Source organism: Stylophora pistillata, chromosome 3 (assembly GCF_964205215.1).
Source record: "Stylophora pistillata chromosome 3, jaStyPist1.2, whole genome shotgun sequence".
NCBI lineage: Eukaryota > Metazoa > Cnidaria > Anthozoa > Scleractinia > Pocilloporidae > Stylophora > Stylophora pistillata.
This window is the reverse complement of record NC_142521.1, coordinates 16,684,643-16,701,630: the sequence shown is the minus strand read 5'-3', so window position 1 is coordinate 16,701,630 and position 16,988 is coordinate 16,684,643. Positions and strand designations below refer to the sequence as shown.

The 16,988-nt window shown below is 38.4% G+C and overlaps 1 protein-coding gene across 1 annotated transcript in view; it reads right to left on the bottom strand.

Annotated features, from left to right (window-relative positions):
• The window catches only part of LOC111326854 (membrane-bound transcription factor site-1 protease), an 18,476-nt gene extending 1,488 nt beyond the window's left edge, over positions 1 to 16,988 (bottom strand). The window contains exons 1-27 of the mRNA XM_022930937.2: positions 16,670 to 16,988; positions 15,110 to 15,261; positions 13,475 to 13,580; positions 12,812 to 12,908; positions 12,596 to 12,623; positions 12,410 to 12,481; positions 11,859 to 11,907; positions 11,118 to 11,228; positions 9,883 to 9,992; positions 9,642 to 9,758; positions 9,149 to 9,216; positions 8,654 to 8,756; positions 8,478 to 8,554; positions 7,870 to 7,944; positions 7,414 to 7,514; positions 7,013 to 7,076; positions 6,028 to 6,124; positions 5,867 to 5,914; positions 5,481 to 5,525; positions 4,318 to 4,455; positions 4,008 to 4,084; positions 3,222 to 3,317; positions 2,510 to 2,625; positions 2,116 to 2,400; positions 993 to 1,211; positions 612 to 734; positions 209 to 384 (exon numbers count right to left, since the gene is read on the bottom strand). Coding sequence (XP_022786672.2) covers positions 209 to 384; positions 612 to 734; positions 993 to 1,211; positions 2,116 to 2,400; positions 2,510 to 2,625; positions 3,222 to 3,317; positions 4,008 to 4,084; positions 4,318 to 4,455; positions 5,481 to 5,525; positions 5,867 to 5,914; positions 6,028 to 6,124; positions 7,013 to 7,076; positions 7,414 to 7,514; positions 7,870 to 7,944; positions 8,478 to 8,554; positions 8,654 to 8,756; positions 9,149 to 9,216; positions 9,642 to 9,758; positions 9,883 to 9,992; positions 11,118 to 11,228; positions 11,859 to 11,907; positions 12,410 to 12,481; positions 12,596 to 12,623; positions 12,812 to 12,908; positions 13,475 to 13,580; positions 15,110 to 15,261; positions 16,670 to 16,853 — 2,934 coding nt within the window. The 5' untranslated portion in view covers positions 16,854 to 16,988. The remainder of the gene's footprint in view (positions 1 to 208; positions 385 to 611; positions 735 to 992; positions 1,212 to 2,115; positions 2,401 to 2,509; positions 2,626 to 3,221; positions 3,318 to 4,007; positions 4,085 to 4,317; positions 4,456 to 5,480; positions 5,526 to 5,866; positions 5,915 to 6,027; positions 6,125 to 7,012; positions 7,077 to 7,413; positions 7,515 to 7,869; positions 7,945 to 8,477; positions 8,555 to 8,653; positions 8,757 to 9,148; positions 9,217 to 9,641; positions 9,759 to 9,882; positions 9,993 to 11,117; positions 11,229 to 11,858; positions 11,908 to 12,409; positions 12,482 to 12,595; positions 12,624 to 12,811; positions 12,909 to 13,474; positions 13,581 to 15,109; positions 15,262 to 16,669) is intronic.

Here is a 16,988-nt window from a genome sequence, read left to right as displayed (position 1 = left end):
TAGAAACGGTTCTTTCAAAACATTTATCACTGCCAGAAACAGCAATGCTTTTGAATGAACGCAAGAACTTCATCCAAAACTTGATTTTCCAGAGCATCACTTCCCCTACTTACAGAAGGAAACTACGTATGTTCACTTCACCTAAGATAAGCCTTTCAAATTTCAACCAATCGAGCCAATGAAAGCGAATAAAAGACAGTGATCCAACCTGATCTAGATTTACAGATAGTAGCCATCTTTGTTTGTGAAGGTTCTCTGGGGCCGTAATATTGAGGGGCTCTGGTTTGCTCCATGCCTGCTTGGGACAATCAGGCAACGGGACTGTTTCAATAGCCCCCAGCTGGGTTGCGTCCAGGACTTTTGAGTATTTATGGAGATGGTTACCTGAAAAGAAGCCAAAAAGGGTCAAGAATAAAATTTCATGAAAACAAGGGATTCTTCATGATGAAGTCTCTTCAGAGAGAGTACAGTTTCAAGGCTGAGAAATTGATTAAGGGAAGCTGGGCAACTCAACTGCTAGACATTACGACAGTAAAGAGGTTAGCAATTGATCATATCAACACATATGTCCCAAAGCTTCTTCAGCTACGCAAATGTCCTCTTCGACATACCATCCATTCTCTCGGGGACAGATTCAGAATGTTTGGGGGGTCCACTGCTGAGGTCCTTCAGGACAGGAGACAAAACACGATTGGCAGTGAAGTCTATGAGCAGGTCCAACAACCAGAAACAGTCTAGGGATAAAATTAGAGTTACCAACTTAGTAAATGAAGTTCAGAATTCCCTCAAATTTCTCAGTACTACTCCTGTATTACTTGTAACATATTTTGCGAGTCTACTAGTTCGAAAATCAACATGTCGGTTCTTAAAAAGGGGAAGAAGCAAGGCTCAAAAAACATTTTGCTGAGCTGACAAGGCCGGCTGTACTTTCTAGAAAGTTGTGAATCGCTAACTCAGCTTCTAAGGCTTTACAAAGGTGAACAAGCTCGTACCTTTCTCCATATGTGCGTTGTCAAGGCAATTCGAATCACCATAAAGAACAATTCTTCCACTCTGAGGGCCTGGTACCTGGTAAAGCCCAAGAATTGCCACGTCCTCCTCAGCCTTAGTCTCCCCCGTTACGACCTCGTTTCCCTGATGATTCAATTTTTCTTTTATTACTAGACCGTCGTTTGGAAATGAGGCTATGCTTGTTCCGGACGAGTACAACACTGGAAAAGAGAAGTCGAACAAGTTTTTGGTTCATCTATGACTTCAAAAGCACCCAAGCTGAAAAAAATTTCAAACTGTCGAGCACTGAGATAGCTAACCCATAAACTCTTGTCTGGGATCAATACAAGTGATAAAACATTTAAAAAAGAAAGGTATGGTACGACTTCTTTGTATAGTATTACAAACTGAACCGGATGATGGTTCAACCTTGAAAAGTAAAACGTTAACGAGCTCCTTTTGCTTCTTAACAGTGCGTCGAGGCGTGAACGACAGGTTTAAGTGGCAGAGAGCCAAAAATGGCCGCACAAAAATACTGGGAAAAACTACGATAACACAATACATCATTCATACACCTTGACCCGGTTGTTCAAAGGAAGGATAACTCTATCCAACCGATAAATCACTATCTAACGGATAAGCGTTAACAAAACGTACTGCGCTATCCACTGGATAGAGAATTATCCAGTGCATAGCGTCATCTGCCCTTCCAACAACCGGGGCCTGCACTTTACATGTATATTCCAAAGCTCAATGCTTATGTGAGCTAAATGAAATTCCTCACACGTCTGAGCAAATTAGAGATTTTTATGAAATAACCAAGACACTGCGTGCGCTGGATGAAAATCCATCGTTTATTGTACTAATAAACGCATAGTTACCTCATAAAAGTAATAAAAGCAATTTCTATCGGTTAACTCCTCCCCCTTCCCGGGGTAGAGAGTGTGGTTCATTGCTTTCACAAAATAGCTACGCGTTTCACGGTACAAGAAACAGCGGATTTCTGAATTAGCAGCACGTGCGTGGCAACTCAGATATTTCAAAAGATATCAGTACTCAGTGTATGATATTCACGGAGCCTCGCCTGTTCAAGAACCAACAGAAGGAGCCGTTGGAACAATATACCTTTATTGTCTCCGATGGTGAATTCTCCCTCGTACACTTGATCACTAAAAGCCATGTTCCAATGAGACAACAGTGAGTTGATAGCTGGTACATTAACTCCCCCGGTGTCCGGCATCCACCACTGTCTCGTGTTCTCATCGTAAAACTTGATCTTTCTCATAACAGGCACATTGAACCAGTCACCAACTACAATCACTGACAGGCCCCTCTCTTCCACATCCTCCCTCAGTTTGGTTACCTCTTCAGCAAAGTATTCCTCTTCGCTATCAACAAGGAGCAACGTGTCTGAAAGAAACAAGAACAGTTCTTAAGTTAGTTCCCATTTACGTTTGCAGCTCTGACATGCATGTTCTGAAAACATGGTAGGTCTGTCAGATGTTGACAGTTCACTTACTGTACTTAGTAGCATCAAAACATGTGAAAGGAGCACCAAGAACTTCCACGAAATATCCAGCGTTCCTGAGATGCATGTACATATCCTTAAAATTGGTGTGAATATGATCGCCATTCCTGAAAAAATTAAAAGAGAAAAGCCTCACTCTAGTATACATAACACTGACATTGCACATCTAACCAAGTAATCATACAGATTAAGAACTTCCAGGATACCGTAAACTGTCGCTTATAAGCCCTGGGTTTATACTGTACAACTTCGTAAGGGGTTTTAGAGGGCTTAAAAAACGAAAGGGCTGATATTTAACATTTTCTGCTTGAATTAGTACAAATTAGATGGGGCTTATTTAGAAGCCCCCTGGTTTCAGACCCATCCTGCGGTAAACAAAAAATACATCGGATTATAAGTAGTCCGTATAAGTGGGGGAAGAGAGTTATAAGCGGCAGTCTACGGTACGTCAGATATACATATTCATGTAAGTTGGTTCCTTTAAGTGAATAAAATTCCTAGGTTAACCGATGCAACTTACTTGTATGCCATGCATTTTTATTTTTTTTTTTTCATCTGACCCAAAATTGTAAGCTCAATAACCACATCTGCATCACGACTTTACGCACCTGATGCACAGGTTACCCAATCTGGTTCTCACTCTTCTTTTAACTCCCCCTGTGAATATCCCAAATGCCTTTTCGCGCTCAGTTCAAACACTTACCAGTCTAACGGATCGTTTCTCATTTTCAGGTTGTCTCGGGGAAAATATCCTGACGGGTATCGAAGATTGTGAAATTGGTCCCACAACAATCGTTTGCTGCGCAAGGGTTGAAAACCAAAAAAACAAAAAAACAAAAAAACTCAACATCAAAACTAACAATTCAAATGATTATCTTAAGAGCAATATTCGGTTGAATGTCGAAAATAATCCGGCATATTGCCTCGGTTTTACTTTACTTTCTTCTGTGCTTGGTCCAAAAAATCGTGCCACCCTCTCAACCAATCAGGTGCAAAACTAAGGACAATCGCGACTTGGTCATTCGAGCTTTCCCGCGCTTCAAGCACTTTGCACTTTTCGCTATGAGTTCCTATTGGCTGATAAAATATGATCATTTGCTCTGATTGGTCCCTGGGATTACTTTGATTCTAGGGTTTTTGGACACTGTTCTATCTGCACCATTTGAAAAGAAGTACTAACGACCCAACCCCAACCATTCCGAACATTAAAATATCAATTCTCCTCATTGCCTGCTACCCTCTTCTTGCAGTGGTGCTTTGAGAATTTGGCGTTGCAGTGACTATATCTTCTCTTTTATAATTCTCTTTGTTTCAATTTTCTGTCCACTGAACAATATGTGTAAGTTGACATTGAATGAAAAAACGTTTTACAGGTCACATCTAGAAGAGATAGGTTAAAAAAAGAGAGAAGGAATCCGCATTTCGAGAGCAATACAGTTGAATTCTAAGGATGAACTATGGGAATTTAGCATTGTACACTTCTACGTACCTCCTTGGTGGGGTGGGTATAATTTTGACGCGAACTGGCAGTTTTATTGTAGATCGCCTGGGTTCTATGTCAGATTCCTGAAAACGAAACATTCAGGCAAACAGAACATTAATAGATAAAACAGATCTACGAAGGGGCGAATATTAGTTTTCCTAGTCGTTGTATGCTAAGGAAATCTGGATATGCTCTGGCCAGATGGGCCACTTAGCTTGAGTACATATTGTACTAATGTACCTTCCATTCAGTAATCACATCTCATGTGGCAATCCAAAATTGTAAATAAACAAACATAAAACCAGTGAAAACCTACCTGTGGTGGAGAAATGACTGTAAGTGATACGTGACCTTGTGCTATGCCTTCCCATGATTCAGCTTTCTTGGCAGGTGTAATAACAACAGCCAGATATCCAGACCAAGGCCACAATACAGAAGAATATGAAAATTCAACCTGGAAGAAGTAAATCGCTTAATTAAAAATAAAACATGTGTTTCTTAGTTAATGCACACCGTCACGCAGATGTGTTCATCGTGTGACTTATAAAAACAAATTAAAATGTCGGTGTGTTTCGTCTCAGAGTATTATAAAGAAACAAACTAAGATAGCGACACACGTTACTTTACTCTGTGCAGCTTAAGATGCAAAATAAGGCAACAAGCCATGCCCCTTTGTCTACTGAAAAGAATAAACTGCAACTACATGTGCCTCTCTTCACCCAGGTGTATAAATGGCTACCGGTAATTTAATGCTGGGGGTAACCCTGCGATGGACTAGCATCCCATCCAGGGGGGAGTAGAAATACTCCTAGTCGCTTCATGCTACAGAAACCGGAGTTAAGCACCGGCCTAATGGGCCACTAGGCTCGTAAACAGACTTTTTTTTTACATGTGCAAATGTAGATCATAACCACCCCGGCATAGTTCTTACAATTGAAAGTCACTGGAGGATAACATCTCCACTGTTCGAAAAAATACCATACTGGCGAGACTTAAAGAAAGCTGCGAGGTTTTGAGAACAGTGCGTTGAAAGGGGAAACCGTCTTCCGATACATCACGTTTATTTGCTTTACTAAAGCCGATAAATCTTATACCTTTTTATCCCCCTATGAATGGCTAACATCCTCTTTCTCGTTACAATAACATCCCTAAATCAAACATCAAGGTCACCAGAATAATGAGAATGATGACCAACTAAAGACGTTGCCGATTATTAAACAAATTTTCCTTCTCAACGCCGTAGAAAATGTATAGAGATTATGCATACTAATTTTAGTATGTAATGGCTTTATACGGTACATCCACGGGTTGATTTTCCTTGCAGCTGACAATTTGGTACCAGACTCTTGTTAAGTTACTGTGTTCCTTAACGGCGTTTGGACCAAAACAAAAGATTCTCTAAATAGAAGGTTACAAGTATAGAATAATATAATGCAAGCTAAGTAAAAAGCACCAGTTACAATGGATTTGTGATCCCACCTGGATATAGTCGCCATTCTGTGGTAAATAAGGATGCCACGTTGGCTGTTGAAAGTGAAACAATATAGTTTGTTGAACTGGAATAAGAATATCGTAACAATTTGGCTTTTCTCTCTCATGGGAGAGAGAAAATATCTATAAGTAAGTCATATTCACCGAATCAAAACATGGCGTCCAATTTTAATTGCCATCGTTCTGGACTCACTAACCTCGTCTTCACTAGGAAACACAAAAGGATTTTCACATGTGTGAAAGGCTAGTGATTCCAGTTCAATTCCAATTCCAATTGGACACCATATCTCGATTCGGTGTATGACAGGAATAAAAATAAAAAGAAGCAAACACACAAAGGTTGATATGCGACAATGAAGAGTAAAATAACTTACTTTCCCTTCGATTTGCCCAGTAACACCCATTCCATTCAAAATGGTAATCTGTTGAAGTAAAAAAAACCCACAATGTTTGTCACCCAAATAACTTTCATCGACAACGACATCCAGTAAGACTTTAAAACCAGACACTTTTAAAAAGGTTACCAGGTACTTACATTAACAATGGTAGGCATTCCACCATAGTATAAGGGTTGTGTACAGTATGGCCACATGTACGGACACTCAGTCAAGTCTATGTAAGCTGGGCTTAAACTGCAAGTTTAATAAATAATTACAGAAACTCAGAATTTCATGTTTAAAATAAACAGCACGAAAAGTTGACAAATATCACAAACTTCAGACACAGGATAGTTTCGGGCCTACAAATAGAAGGTTTCTCTTTACATTTGTTTGTTTGCCTGCTTTTTGCAAAAGGTATTTAATCGATGATCTTTCGCGCGTTAATTCGTGAATCTGAAGAACGTCAGCCCAAATTTTCAATTTTTTTCCAGGGACTAACTGCCTTAATTTTCTCCAAACTTCATTCCAGTCCCCCGCCGTATTAGCCATTTAGCGTTTGCCTGTCCTGCCAAAGTAATAGGGACCTTACGCAACCACGACGGCGACGGCAACAAGGACGTGGAAAAACAAGAGATCTAATTGGCAGAACAATAGCTCAGCCCGTGCGTTTTGAAACTTTGTACATTTCTTAGCCGTCCTATGCAAAACAACAACGTGAAATCGCCAATAATTGCGTCGTCTGCGAACCGAAACCGCGACGCCAAATTATTCTAATTTCCATTTGGAACTCAACGCTACTTCTATACGTCATGCTGAAGTTGAGCTGTGGCGCCGTATAAGACAGTAAGCTCCTGCAACCATTTTTTAAAATTCTAACTAAGAGCAGAAATTCATTTTTTAATTGAAGTCTTCCTTGGCGTTGCCGTCCTGATTGCGTAAGGTCCCTAATATTTTAAGTAACATTCCTTCCAGTAACTTGGCAAGTTTAAAAAACGTAATACAGTACTTCCACGATTCTCTCGAGGAAAAAGGCGAAACCGGTTCCTTGCATTTGTGGTGTTATGTGCATGTATGAGTTATCTTTTGAAATACTTTCAAATAACCAGGTTTCCTGTGACGATACAATAAACGTAGATTCACCTGGCCTGTGGTTTGTAATTGCTCAGAATTTGATAGGCTTTAATGAGATCGAGCTTGCCATGACCTGGAATAAAAATAGTGAACAGTAAGATCGAGGTAGCATAGATGGCGCAGCGGTAGGAGCGTTTGTCCCCCTATCGTTGGGGCCTGGGTTCGATTTCCGGACGTAACATCACATGTGGGCCAAGACACAAAATAATTGTTGGTTCCCGTTCCTCCTCCACTATTTTTTCCAGTTTCTATGGTTTTCACCCTCCACAAGAAAACAAAAATCCTAATTCCAATTTCGACGTTGAAAACCGTGGACAAAGAGTCACCCGATGATAGTTGCTAGTGCTTAAATCCAACTGATTTAAATACCAATATTTATCTAGAATTGCAAATTTCACTTTAACGTTCACCTTGTTCAAATATGTTAAATCCAGGTAGACGGCGAGCTGAAGCCATGAGAGCCTGCTTGACACTTGCTGGGTTGACACTGTTTCCACGATGTTTAACAGCACTGAAAATGAAGAAAACAAAATGTCACTGTAAATGAACTGTCAGTCCTTAGTCGTCACTTGGGATCGGATACGGGCACAGTAAGAAGTGTTGAACGTGAAGCCTGATCGTCCGGATAAGAGTAGCCCTGGTGACGACTATAATGATGACTTTTGTTGAGGGAGGGGTGAGAGTGGTTGTTGAACCGTCAGTCTATAGTTCTTAATAACTGACAACATTTCTTTTCAGGACTACTCTCATCGGGGCGATCTTGCTTCATGATCATGTAGTGACACCAAATGTTTCTCCAGTGAATAACGAGCAGTTGATCAAATGAAGACAACTTGCAATATGCCTTTTGGATTTTCTGGATTTACCTGAGTAAAAGAGAGACTGCTCCTGCCACAACAGGCGACGCCACACTTGTTCCCGATAATGAACGGCATCCACCTCTGATGATTGTGTCAAAAGCAAACAATGACTTGTTTCAAGTCTCATAGAGGGTCTTAGTAATGTAAGGACGAGTTGGCTACAGCTGTTAGTCCATGAAGTCGATACAGTAGCTAACAGCTACTCAGCCAGCCTATAGTCTTGTAGGCTTGGACCCATGTTATTTTCCTACCCACTTGACTTTTATTACATGAGTGTTGCAAATTTTACAACAAGTCAAAAAGCTGGTTTCATTACGAGCTAACAATTCAAGTAGCCATATCAAAAGTCATTAACGGGGTAAGGGTGTACATGTTTGTTCCATCACAAAATATTTGCAAAGTTAGAGACTTGGAATGCTACTGTATCTTACACATTCTCAAGTATGCAATGCAGTATGACTTTCCGTTTTATGGCTAGGTGAAAAAAAAAACGCACTTACAAGAATTCGATTGAACGCATACTAATGAAACAATATCATGAGAAATCCACGAGAAGCAAATAAAACGTCCTGCATGTCAAATGTTCATGTGATAAACTGGAGGAATCCACTCACTTGAGGCTTGATCCCCGCACCCCTGAACCGTAAGTAACAACATCTGGTTTGACTCGACCATATCCCCCTGGTAGTTCCTAAAGGTCAAAACCGAAAAAGGGATAGGTTAATTGATAACATTGAAAATCCTCCTAACGTACACCTGTACAGGTAGGTGAACTTGAACTTTTCCTTACCCAGGTTGTCATTCCTCGGGACGAAAAACGTGCAATATGGTCTTCAAAGTTGATACCACCAACTCCGATGACATCCATCTGATCAGCGGGATTGTTCAACGTTCTATCATCCAAACATAAACACAAAAAAATGTAATTTGATTTAAGACAACATGTCTAATACCATCCACATCCTGCAAACAAGTAGTTCTCGTAACAGTGATTTCGCGGATAAAGGAGTGGGATCCTAACGGAGTTGGAACTGGTACAGGATAGTCAAGGTAGAGGATGTTATGCAACAATGTAACACCTATCCTGCATTGTGCAATTCTCATTTGATGAAAGATACAGTTGGCTTCGGATAACTCAAACCTTTGCTGATATTATTCACCTCCTGGATTTCTGTCATAAATTTACAATACTGTAATTCTACCTTCTCCCAATTGGAATCAATATTCATCTTAACTTCAAATCATTTTTTACATACATGTACAGTAAAAGTTTGTCGTTTCTTACCCATAAAGGGGCCCATCATTACCAATGGCAGAAACCATTACAACACCATTTGCAGTGAGCTCCCAGACCTAAGAGAAAGATTACAAAGCAAAAATTACTTTTTCAGAGAAGCTGTTTTCCAAAACCTCCAGATGATCTTGAAAACATAAGTACATGTACACTACACTTACTTAATGCTAAGGATTTTTTTTGCAACCAAAACACAGGCACTAAATAAAGAGTGTAATGAAGTCGAAGGGATTATATGTTCGTTAGGCCTACAAATTCTAATTTCTGGAAATTTTTCATGAATTACATCTCTCTCAGATTCTGAATCAAACGTTTATAAACAACTCGAAGTAATTACTGCATGTAGAGACATCCTCTTGCAATTATTCTTTACAGAGGAACATACATGTACACCTGAAGAATGTTTAAATACAGGTGAGGAACTGTTATTTACACACAAGTACTTGCACATGAATACCGGTACAGGTCCAGCTTTAGAACAAACCTTGTCCACAAAAGGCTGGTCCATGAAATCAGGGCCCCCAATGCTCAGGTTCAGAACACTGACTTTTTTCAGGATTGCATAGTTGAAGGCATCCAGAAACCAAGATGTATATGATACCTAATTGTGCAGATTAAACACACAGAAAAAAGTGGTATTACATTTGCAAATAACAATTGAACGAAAAACACCTCTGCATGTAACAAACCACTGCATGCCATGACCATAACCTGCTGGTCTTTACCTGACTATTGGTAAAAACTCTGAAGATGTGAAGCTCTGCATCAGGGGCAAACCCCAGACATTCTCGTGAACTTGCCACAACACCAGCAACAAAGGTTCCATGGCCCAGACCTGCAAAAGAAAAAAAAAATATTAGCTTCTCTTAAGGCAAAGATCTTTCCATGTGTCTAAATAAGGTTGGGTTAAACACTGTCAAACATTTCACAGCTCTCCTGTATTTAGCTTAGCTTTAATTTCTGTAGTAGTGTGTTGCGTATAATTTTGGTTAGAATTTCTCTAGTTGAACCTTGAGGTCCAATTGCCATGGTCAAAAGAAGCACTCTTCCTGTCTTTCTTTAAAACAGCAAACAAGAAAATTTATTAAAGATCAGAACCATTAATCTTAACCAGGCTAGCAATATCACCCCTGAATCACATATTAAAGTTATAAGAATACAGAATTATAATAGGAATCATCAACCAAAGACATTCTGTTCCCAGTCATTCAAAGAGTGGATATAAATGCCATCCACTGGATAAGTTGCTATCTGGTGAATAGTGCAGTACATTTTGCAAACACTTATAAACTGGAAAGGGATTTATCCGTTGGATAAAGTTGCCCATCCTTTGAACAACTGGGCCCTTGACTGTTAAACAATTTCTCCTTGTCAGCACCCCAGTGAGCAAATACGGAACAGTATGGAGAATATGAAGACTGATCTAAGGGTATAAAGGGGTTGGCAAATTTTTCCTTATCCCTTTCACCCCTAAGAGTGACCAGCATCTAATTTCTCCTTACAATATCACCCCTGAATCACACATGAAGGTTAGGAGAAAAATGAAAATGATCATCAACCACTGTTACTCTGTTTGATAAGCAACTTCTCCTTGTCAGCACCTTAGGAAATGTATAGAGAACAGTATGGAGAATATGCATACTGATGTTAGGGTGGAAAGGTCCTTAGGAATTGTATAGAGAAGAGTATGGATAATATGCATACTGATGTCAGGGTGTAAAGGGTTCATTATTATAACCATCATCAATAATGTGCTCATATTAAAAGCCATGATAAATTTGATGCTAATCCTTCTTTACACTAACGGGATTGAAAGCAGGTTTAAAAATAATAACAGAAAAAAAAAAAAAAAAAAAGAGCTGAGCATATTAACAAACACACACACTCACACACACACACACATATATATATCTACAGAGGAACAAAAAAATGAGCAAAAGACAATTATTTCTGATCTTACCATCATCAAGGGTCTTTTCCTCTGTCCAGTTTGTTCTGTCCATGACCTTTCTAAAGTGAGGGTGATTCTTTGGCAGACCAGTGTCAAAAATGGCTACCTTCACACCATCACCTTAAAAAGAATCCGTGTCAACAATAAGCCTAGTTAATGTACGTTTTATCGTAAATAAAAACTTACTGTCATAACTTTGAACAATCTACACAGTTTTGAAGCAATGCTCAAGACATAACCAGTTCCCCTTCAGAGCTACATGTAATTATTAAAAACTGGATCATTGGATAATGCAATTCAATACTTTTTATTGGTTTAGCCATTATGGTATATGAACCAATATAGCATAGTTAATATCTGTACATTGTAACATCCGGTTTCTTCTTACAAAATAAAGTCCAGAAGATTTGTCTAATATCCTGGAGAGTGTTTTTTTAATAAAACAATTATTTCACAAGCGTGCGTTGGATATGAGATGATTATAGCCAATGAGGCACTACGCGCCTCGTTGGCTATCTATCATCTCATATCCAACGAGCACTCGTGGAATAATTGTTAATTAGCAGGGTTGTGATCTAACAGCTCCCGATGGCCCCTGGCACCCTACTTTTGCTCTTGGGCGACTTGAGAATTTTAGTTTTTTCACATAAAAACATGTGCTGGGCACCCTGTATTTCAAAGTTTAAGAGCACTAGGCTCCCTTCAGTTTTTCTTAAAGCAAAGCCTTGATTATGCAACAACTTTCAATACCTGTGTGACCCATACTCCAAAGCACATCAGCCTGCAGCACATGAACAATCTGGAATGAAACACACAACAAAAAGGGGATGCCAGCTTGTGAGTGAACAAAAGCAAACAAATAGTATACAGCATAAGTAAACACTGTGAGAAATTACAGTAATCAAAATAAACAACACAATAACAACAGAACAAGAAAATATTTATCTATGCATGTAAATGTACCAACTTGTAGCACATGTCCAATTGACTTGTGAAGTCTACACTGTACATTGTGGTTCATTTTTTTTTTCTTTGATAGCAATTCTCTCAAAAAATTGACATATATCCTTTAAAGCAAACATAGAAAATCATAAATTTAACAAGTGTAAAAATTTTCAAGCTGAGACAAAATTTGAACCACCCTAAGGGTGAAATTTAATGTCTAAGAACACAATACAGTTGGCCCCTTCAAGAGCTCAATTGCAAGATCCTTTGAACTGACCATAACATCTGCAGTGAGAATGTTTAGATACATGCATCATAATTATTTACATGTACATCTGAGTATAGATCGTTTTAACCTGTCTAGGAACGGATCTGAGGATTCTTCTACCAGGATTGTGACGAAGCTGAGATTGAATAAGGCTGTGACTCTGAAAAGATTTAATTTGTTAAAAAATCAAATTTATATTCATTTTTGGCTCTGTCTCTATACACTGCATTCCTAAGCAAATTGTCAAGATACAACACTTGAGACTGAAACTCACCAATGCTAAACTGGAACGGGTTGTCCTCCTGTCCAAAATAAATCACATTGATACCAGTAGATTAATTCAAATGCATGATAATGTGTAAGGCATGTTTTGAAAGAGAGAAGAAATAAAATGCATTTTCGAAAAAGCTATTAATTCTATCAATAATAATTATTAATTACAATTATTATTAATTATTAATTCTGTTATTGTATAAAAATGTGAATGCACCTTGCACTCCACACCTGTGACCAACAACCAACATCCTGCTCGGCACAGTCTGCATCTGCATCCCGTTCACTTTCTTTCTTCAGTTCATCTTCTTTCACTTAGAGGGAAGATCAAAAGCAGATTTTTAAGGGTACATGTAAATACATTGTGCATGTCTTATGTCCTTACAAGTATTTATTACACAACTCGGGCAGTCAGAGGGCCAATAACTAAAATCAACCAATCAAAATGCTCTATTGCCGGTCCAATATTCTCTAAGTGTTGGACCGGGCACTGTCCCGAATGGTCCCGAATGATACCGCACTTGTGTCCCTTTGAACTTCAGTCGTATAATAAATCTATTATTAACCAAGCTTGCTCAGGACCGTAATGGAAGAAAATTGGCCCTCGGTCTTTTTTGTACGGACCGAGCGCAGCTCGGTCCGTACTGTCAAAACCTTGGGCCAATATTCTCCCAGTACGGCCCTCGCGCTTGGTTAATAAGATATATATATACATGTATGTGAATTGTATGAAAAAACCTGTTTAAAAGCTGATTACAAGGGAAGTGATTCATTGGCAAGATTTACTGGCTTCCTTTTTTTGGACACACAAGCAGGACCTGAATGTTCATGTACAGTTTGCATGACACCGGGTAAAAAGTCAGCAAATTGCTTTACTTACCTTCTATGCTCTTGAGAAACCTTTCGACTCTCTTTTGTGGTGTAACACTTCTGACCTTAGGATGTCTCTTTAGTGAATCAACACCACTGCTTGTGTCTCCTTTCAACTGTTGATAACAAGTTAAACCGTGTGTCGGAAAGATTAAAATCATTGCCCTAAAATACACTTTGAAATGAACTTTGAGCGTACCAAAACAAGACAAAAGAATTTCCATTAATCAATTTTTCACTTAACTTGAAGCTTCTTGCAGTGCCCTTTGTTGTATTTAAGAGATAAAATATCCTTAGCTAACAGCATGCAATTTCATTATGCTAACTCCACATAACCTCAAAACTGCAATCAGAATCCTCAAAAGATGTTTAAGCAACTTGATCTCTCAATTCTCAATTCTCCATACTCAATACTATAACCTTAAGCCTCGATTCTCAATCCTCAATAGTTCCAAGTGTCAAAGATACAGTTTCGAGTCATACTGTCTACTTACTTTTAAGTGGTAATGTAAGAATCTACTGCTTTAACTCTTTCATTGGCAAACATATGAATTCGTACGCTCTGACTCTATCCATACTAAAAACCTCAGGGGACCCCCAGATAGTATTGTTTTGAGTTCGTAAAGATTATTATGGTTTGTCAAGTCACGTTCCTTCATTCATAGCTGTATTTCTCGCTGTTTATAGCTAAATTTGACCGTTTTTTTGCGAAAAAAATTTGCTCATGCAGTACTATCCTTTTAAAAATGGCGTCTGCATGGATTTCAGTCGAGGAGGCACAGCGAATTGTGTTAGAGGACAATCCTAATGAGGTTTTCTTTTGAGGGAAAAGGACACTATTTAGACTTGTGAACTGTATCTTTGAATGTACGTCAAGTATTTCAGACTGCTTTTTTCCTATGCCTACACTCCTGAAGGTTGCTATGGATTGTAATTTTTTTTATAAGAACAGAACCATTTTTACCTTATTGTCCATTTATGGTTCTTTTTGTCCTTTGTGGTTACTTTTTTGGTGATTTCAAGTGAAGCTAGCTAGTTGTTACTCATGTATAGTTCTGCAATATCACATATCCTCTAATTTTTGAAAATTACTAAGCCACACCCAGATGAACAGTAAAAGGCATAACTTTGGTTGCAATCAAGATAATTGGATGGAATAAAAAGTGTTTGGTTCCTGAAATAATACACTTTTGCATAATACAAAAGTTATGCTCACAAGTATGTTGATGCCTTGTCTTAGTAGAGCAGGAAAAACAACATACTCTTCAAACATTTTGTTATGCTTGGCTTTTCTTGCCCCAAATTATGTGCACAAGGACCCATATGTAACAAAATAGTCTTCAAATGATGGTAAATTTTCTGCTGATTAAAATGATGTATAGTTTGTTGGGGTTGAACTTAAAATGTGATGAGCTGTGGCCTGATTTGTCAGCTTACATCATAGAAAAATATTGAGTCCTCAGGAACCTGCCAGCGAAAGGTTTAACCTTGCCCTCTGACATACAATGTACACGAGTAAGATTTCATTGTTTAAGAGACGCTGGCTTCAGTAGATGCAGCAGCTCGTTTAATATTGAAAAATAAATATGAAAACAACAAATCTTTCATAGTAAGAGAATTATTTATGGACTACATATATCTGTACCTTTACAAGAGAGAAGTCACTTGGGTAGTCACTGGCAGGATTATGCCGAGGGATAATTTTCCAGGAATTATCAGAGGACAATGCGAGGGCTGACATGACATATCCATCCCTGGCTGAAGTGGTGTAGTATCCATTGAAAACAACTATGTATTCTGGAAAAATTATAAAATTGTTATTATAAGATAAAAAAAGCTAAATTGATGTCAGAAATACATGTTAATAGTGTTAAGCTGATGAGAAGAAATAAAATATACAGTGTCTACTGTACCCGAGTTAATAGCAAATTCTCTGAGCTAAAATTGTTATGTGTGGAAAACGAATGAATGAATGAAAGCCTTTATTTAAAGAGGGTAGCACTTAATAGCCAGAGGCTAATAAACTTGTGGCCCTCATAAAGAGAATTGATATTCAGATCTTCCAGGGCTCGACACTAACTTTTCAACTTACTAGCCAAGTGGCTAGTGACATCTTAGATGTTTTTAGATGTTACGACAATTTCAGTCTGTTTACTAGGCAAACTGGCTAGTGGAAATTGAAAACCACTCGCCAAAACTGAAGTTATACTAGTCTGTGGCTAGTGGGCTACCGTTAGTGTCGAGCCCTGTCTTCTGAGTGAAATGGCTAAAACAAGCATAGCCATATGAACACTCTGATAGTACAATTTCAATCACTTCAACAATAAATTCTTCATCATTCCCTCATTATTTTTTAGACAATTTATTGAAACTTACAAATATTTGGCATTTTGTTTTGTTTTCTCCATTGTCAACAATAAAGAAAATTAAAGAGTGTGGCAGCATTGGATTTGATTAAAATCCCTACTAAACTAATTAATCCATATGAAGAGCTTAGACTGTCTGCTACTTCTAAAATATGTGCTTGAATTTCAAAACACGTCATTTCTTTTAGAAGGGAAATGCTCATTCAATTTCTATATTTGTAATACTACAGTGTATGTAGCTCCACCACCTATCATGTTAGAAGAGCAGAGAAATTAACCTTACATCTGGTTCTGTGGTTTAATCTGATAATATAGGAGACGTCTCTTACGATAATTATTGTAATAGTAACAAAGTACTTTTTCGCAGAGGGAAAAGCTTAAATAAGTAAATTAGCTGACATTATATTTAGGCAAGATTCACAACTGATAATTTTACACCAGGGAAATTTCTCTATTAACTAATGAAGTTCTTAAATCACACTTGTAAATGTTCGATTGGTCTGTGTTATTTTGTAAGGGCAAACACTGTAAAATAAGTCAGAGGCTTCGCACCAACTTATGACTTTGATGCAAAATCATTTTAACAACCTCTTCATCATGATTTCATCACTCCGCTAAAAGCTATGCACTAAAGCTTAATGCTCAGATATCTCTGTCTCAAGTTAAAGTATTCTTATCGAAGTGATAAAACAACCTTTAAAAACAAACGGAGGTAACGTGCCTATTGAATCCACACAGCAAAGAGCCATTTACGTAACTATAAGAATTACAAGTCTACATCTACACATCTTGTTTACAAAAGAAACTTTCGATCTAAGCAACTCAGATGATAAACTCACCGTTTTCGACAACGGAGGTCTTGTAATTGAAAAAGGATTCTCTTGCGACGGAAGGCGAGGAGGAATTACGAGTGCAGTTTTCGAACGGTGTTTCATCAGACGAGTTCACAAGAAGGCATGAAAGCCAAAACAACACCCAATCGCGTCGCCATCGACAGCCATGCTTCTTTCCCGAGGCAGACATGGGCCTAAAGTAACATTCATTAATCTTCTGCTAAAGCCAGTCCATGTCAGTGGAGAAAAAGCGGAAAGAAATCGATGATTCAAGAAACAACTGACTTCTAATCATATGCTCCTTACAAAACATGAAATGGCTTTG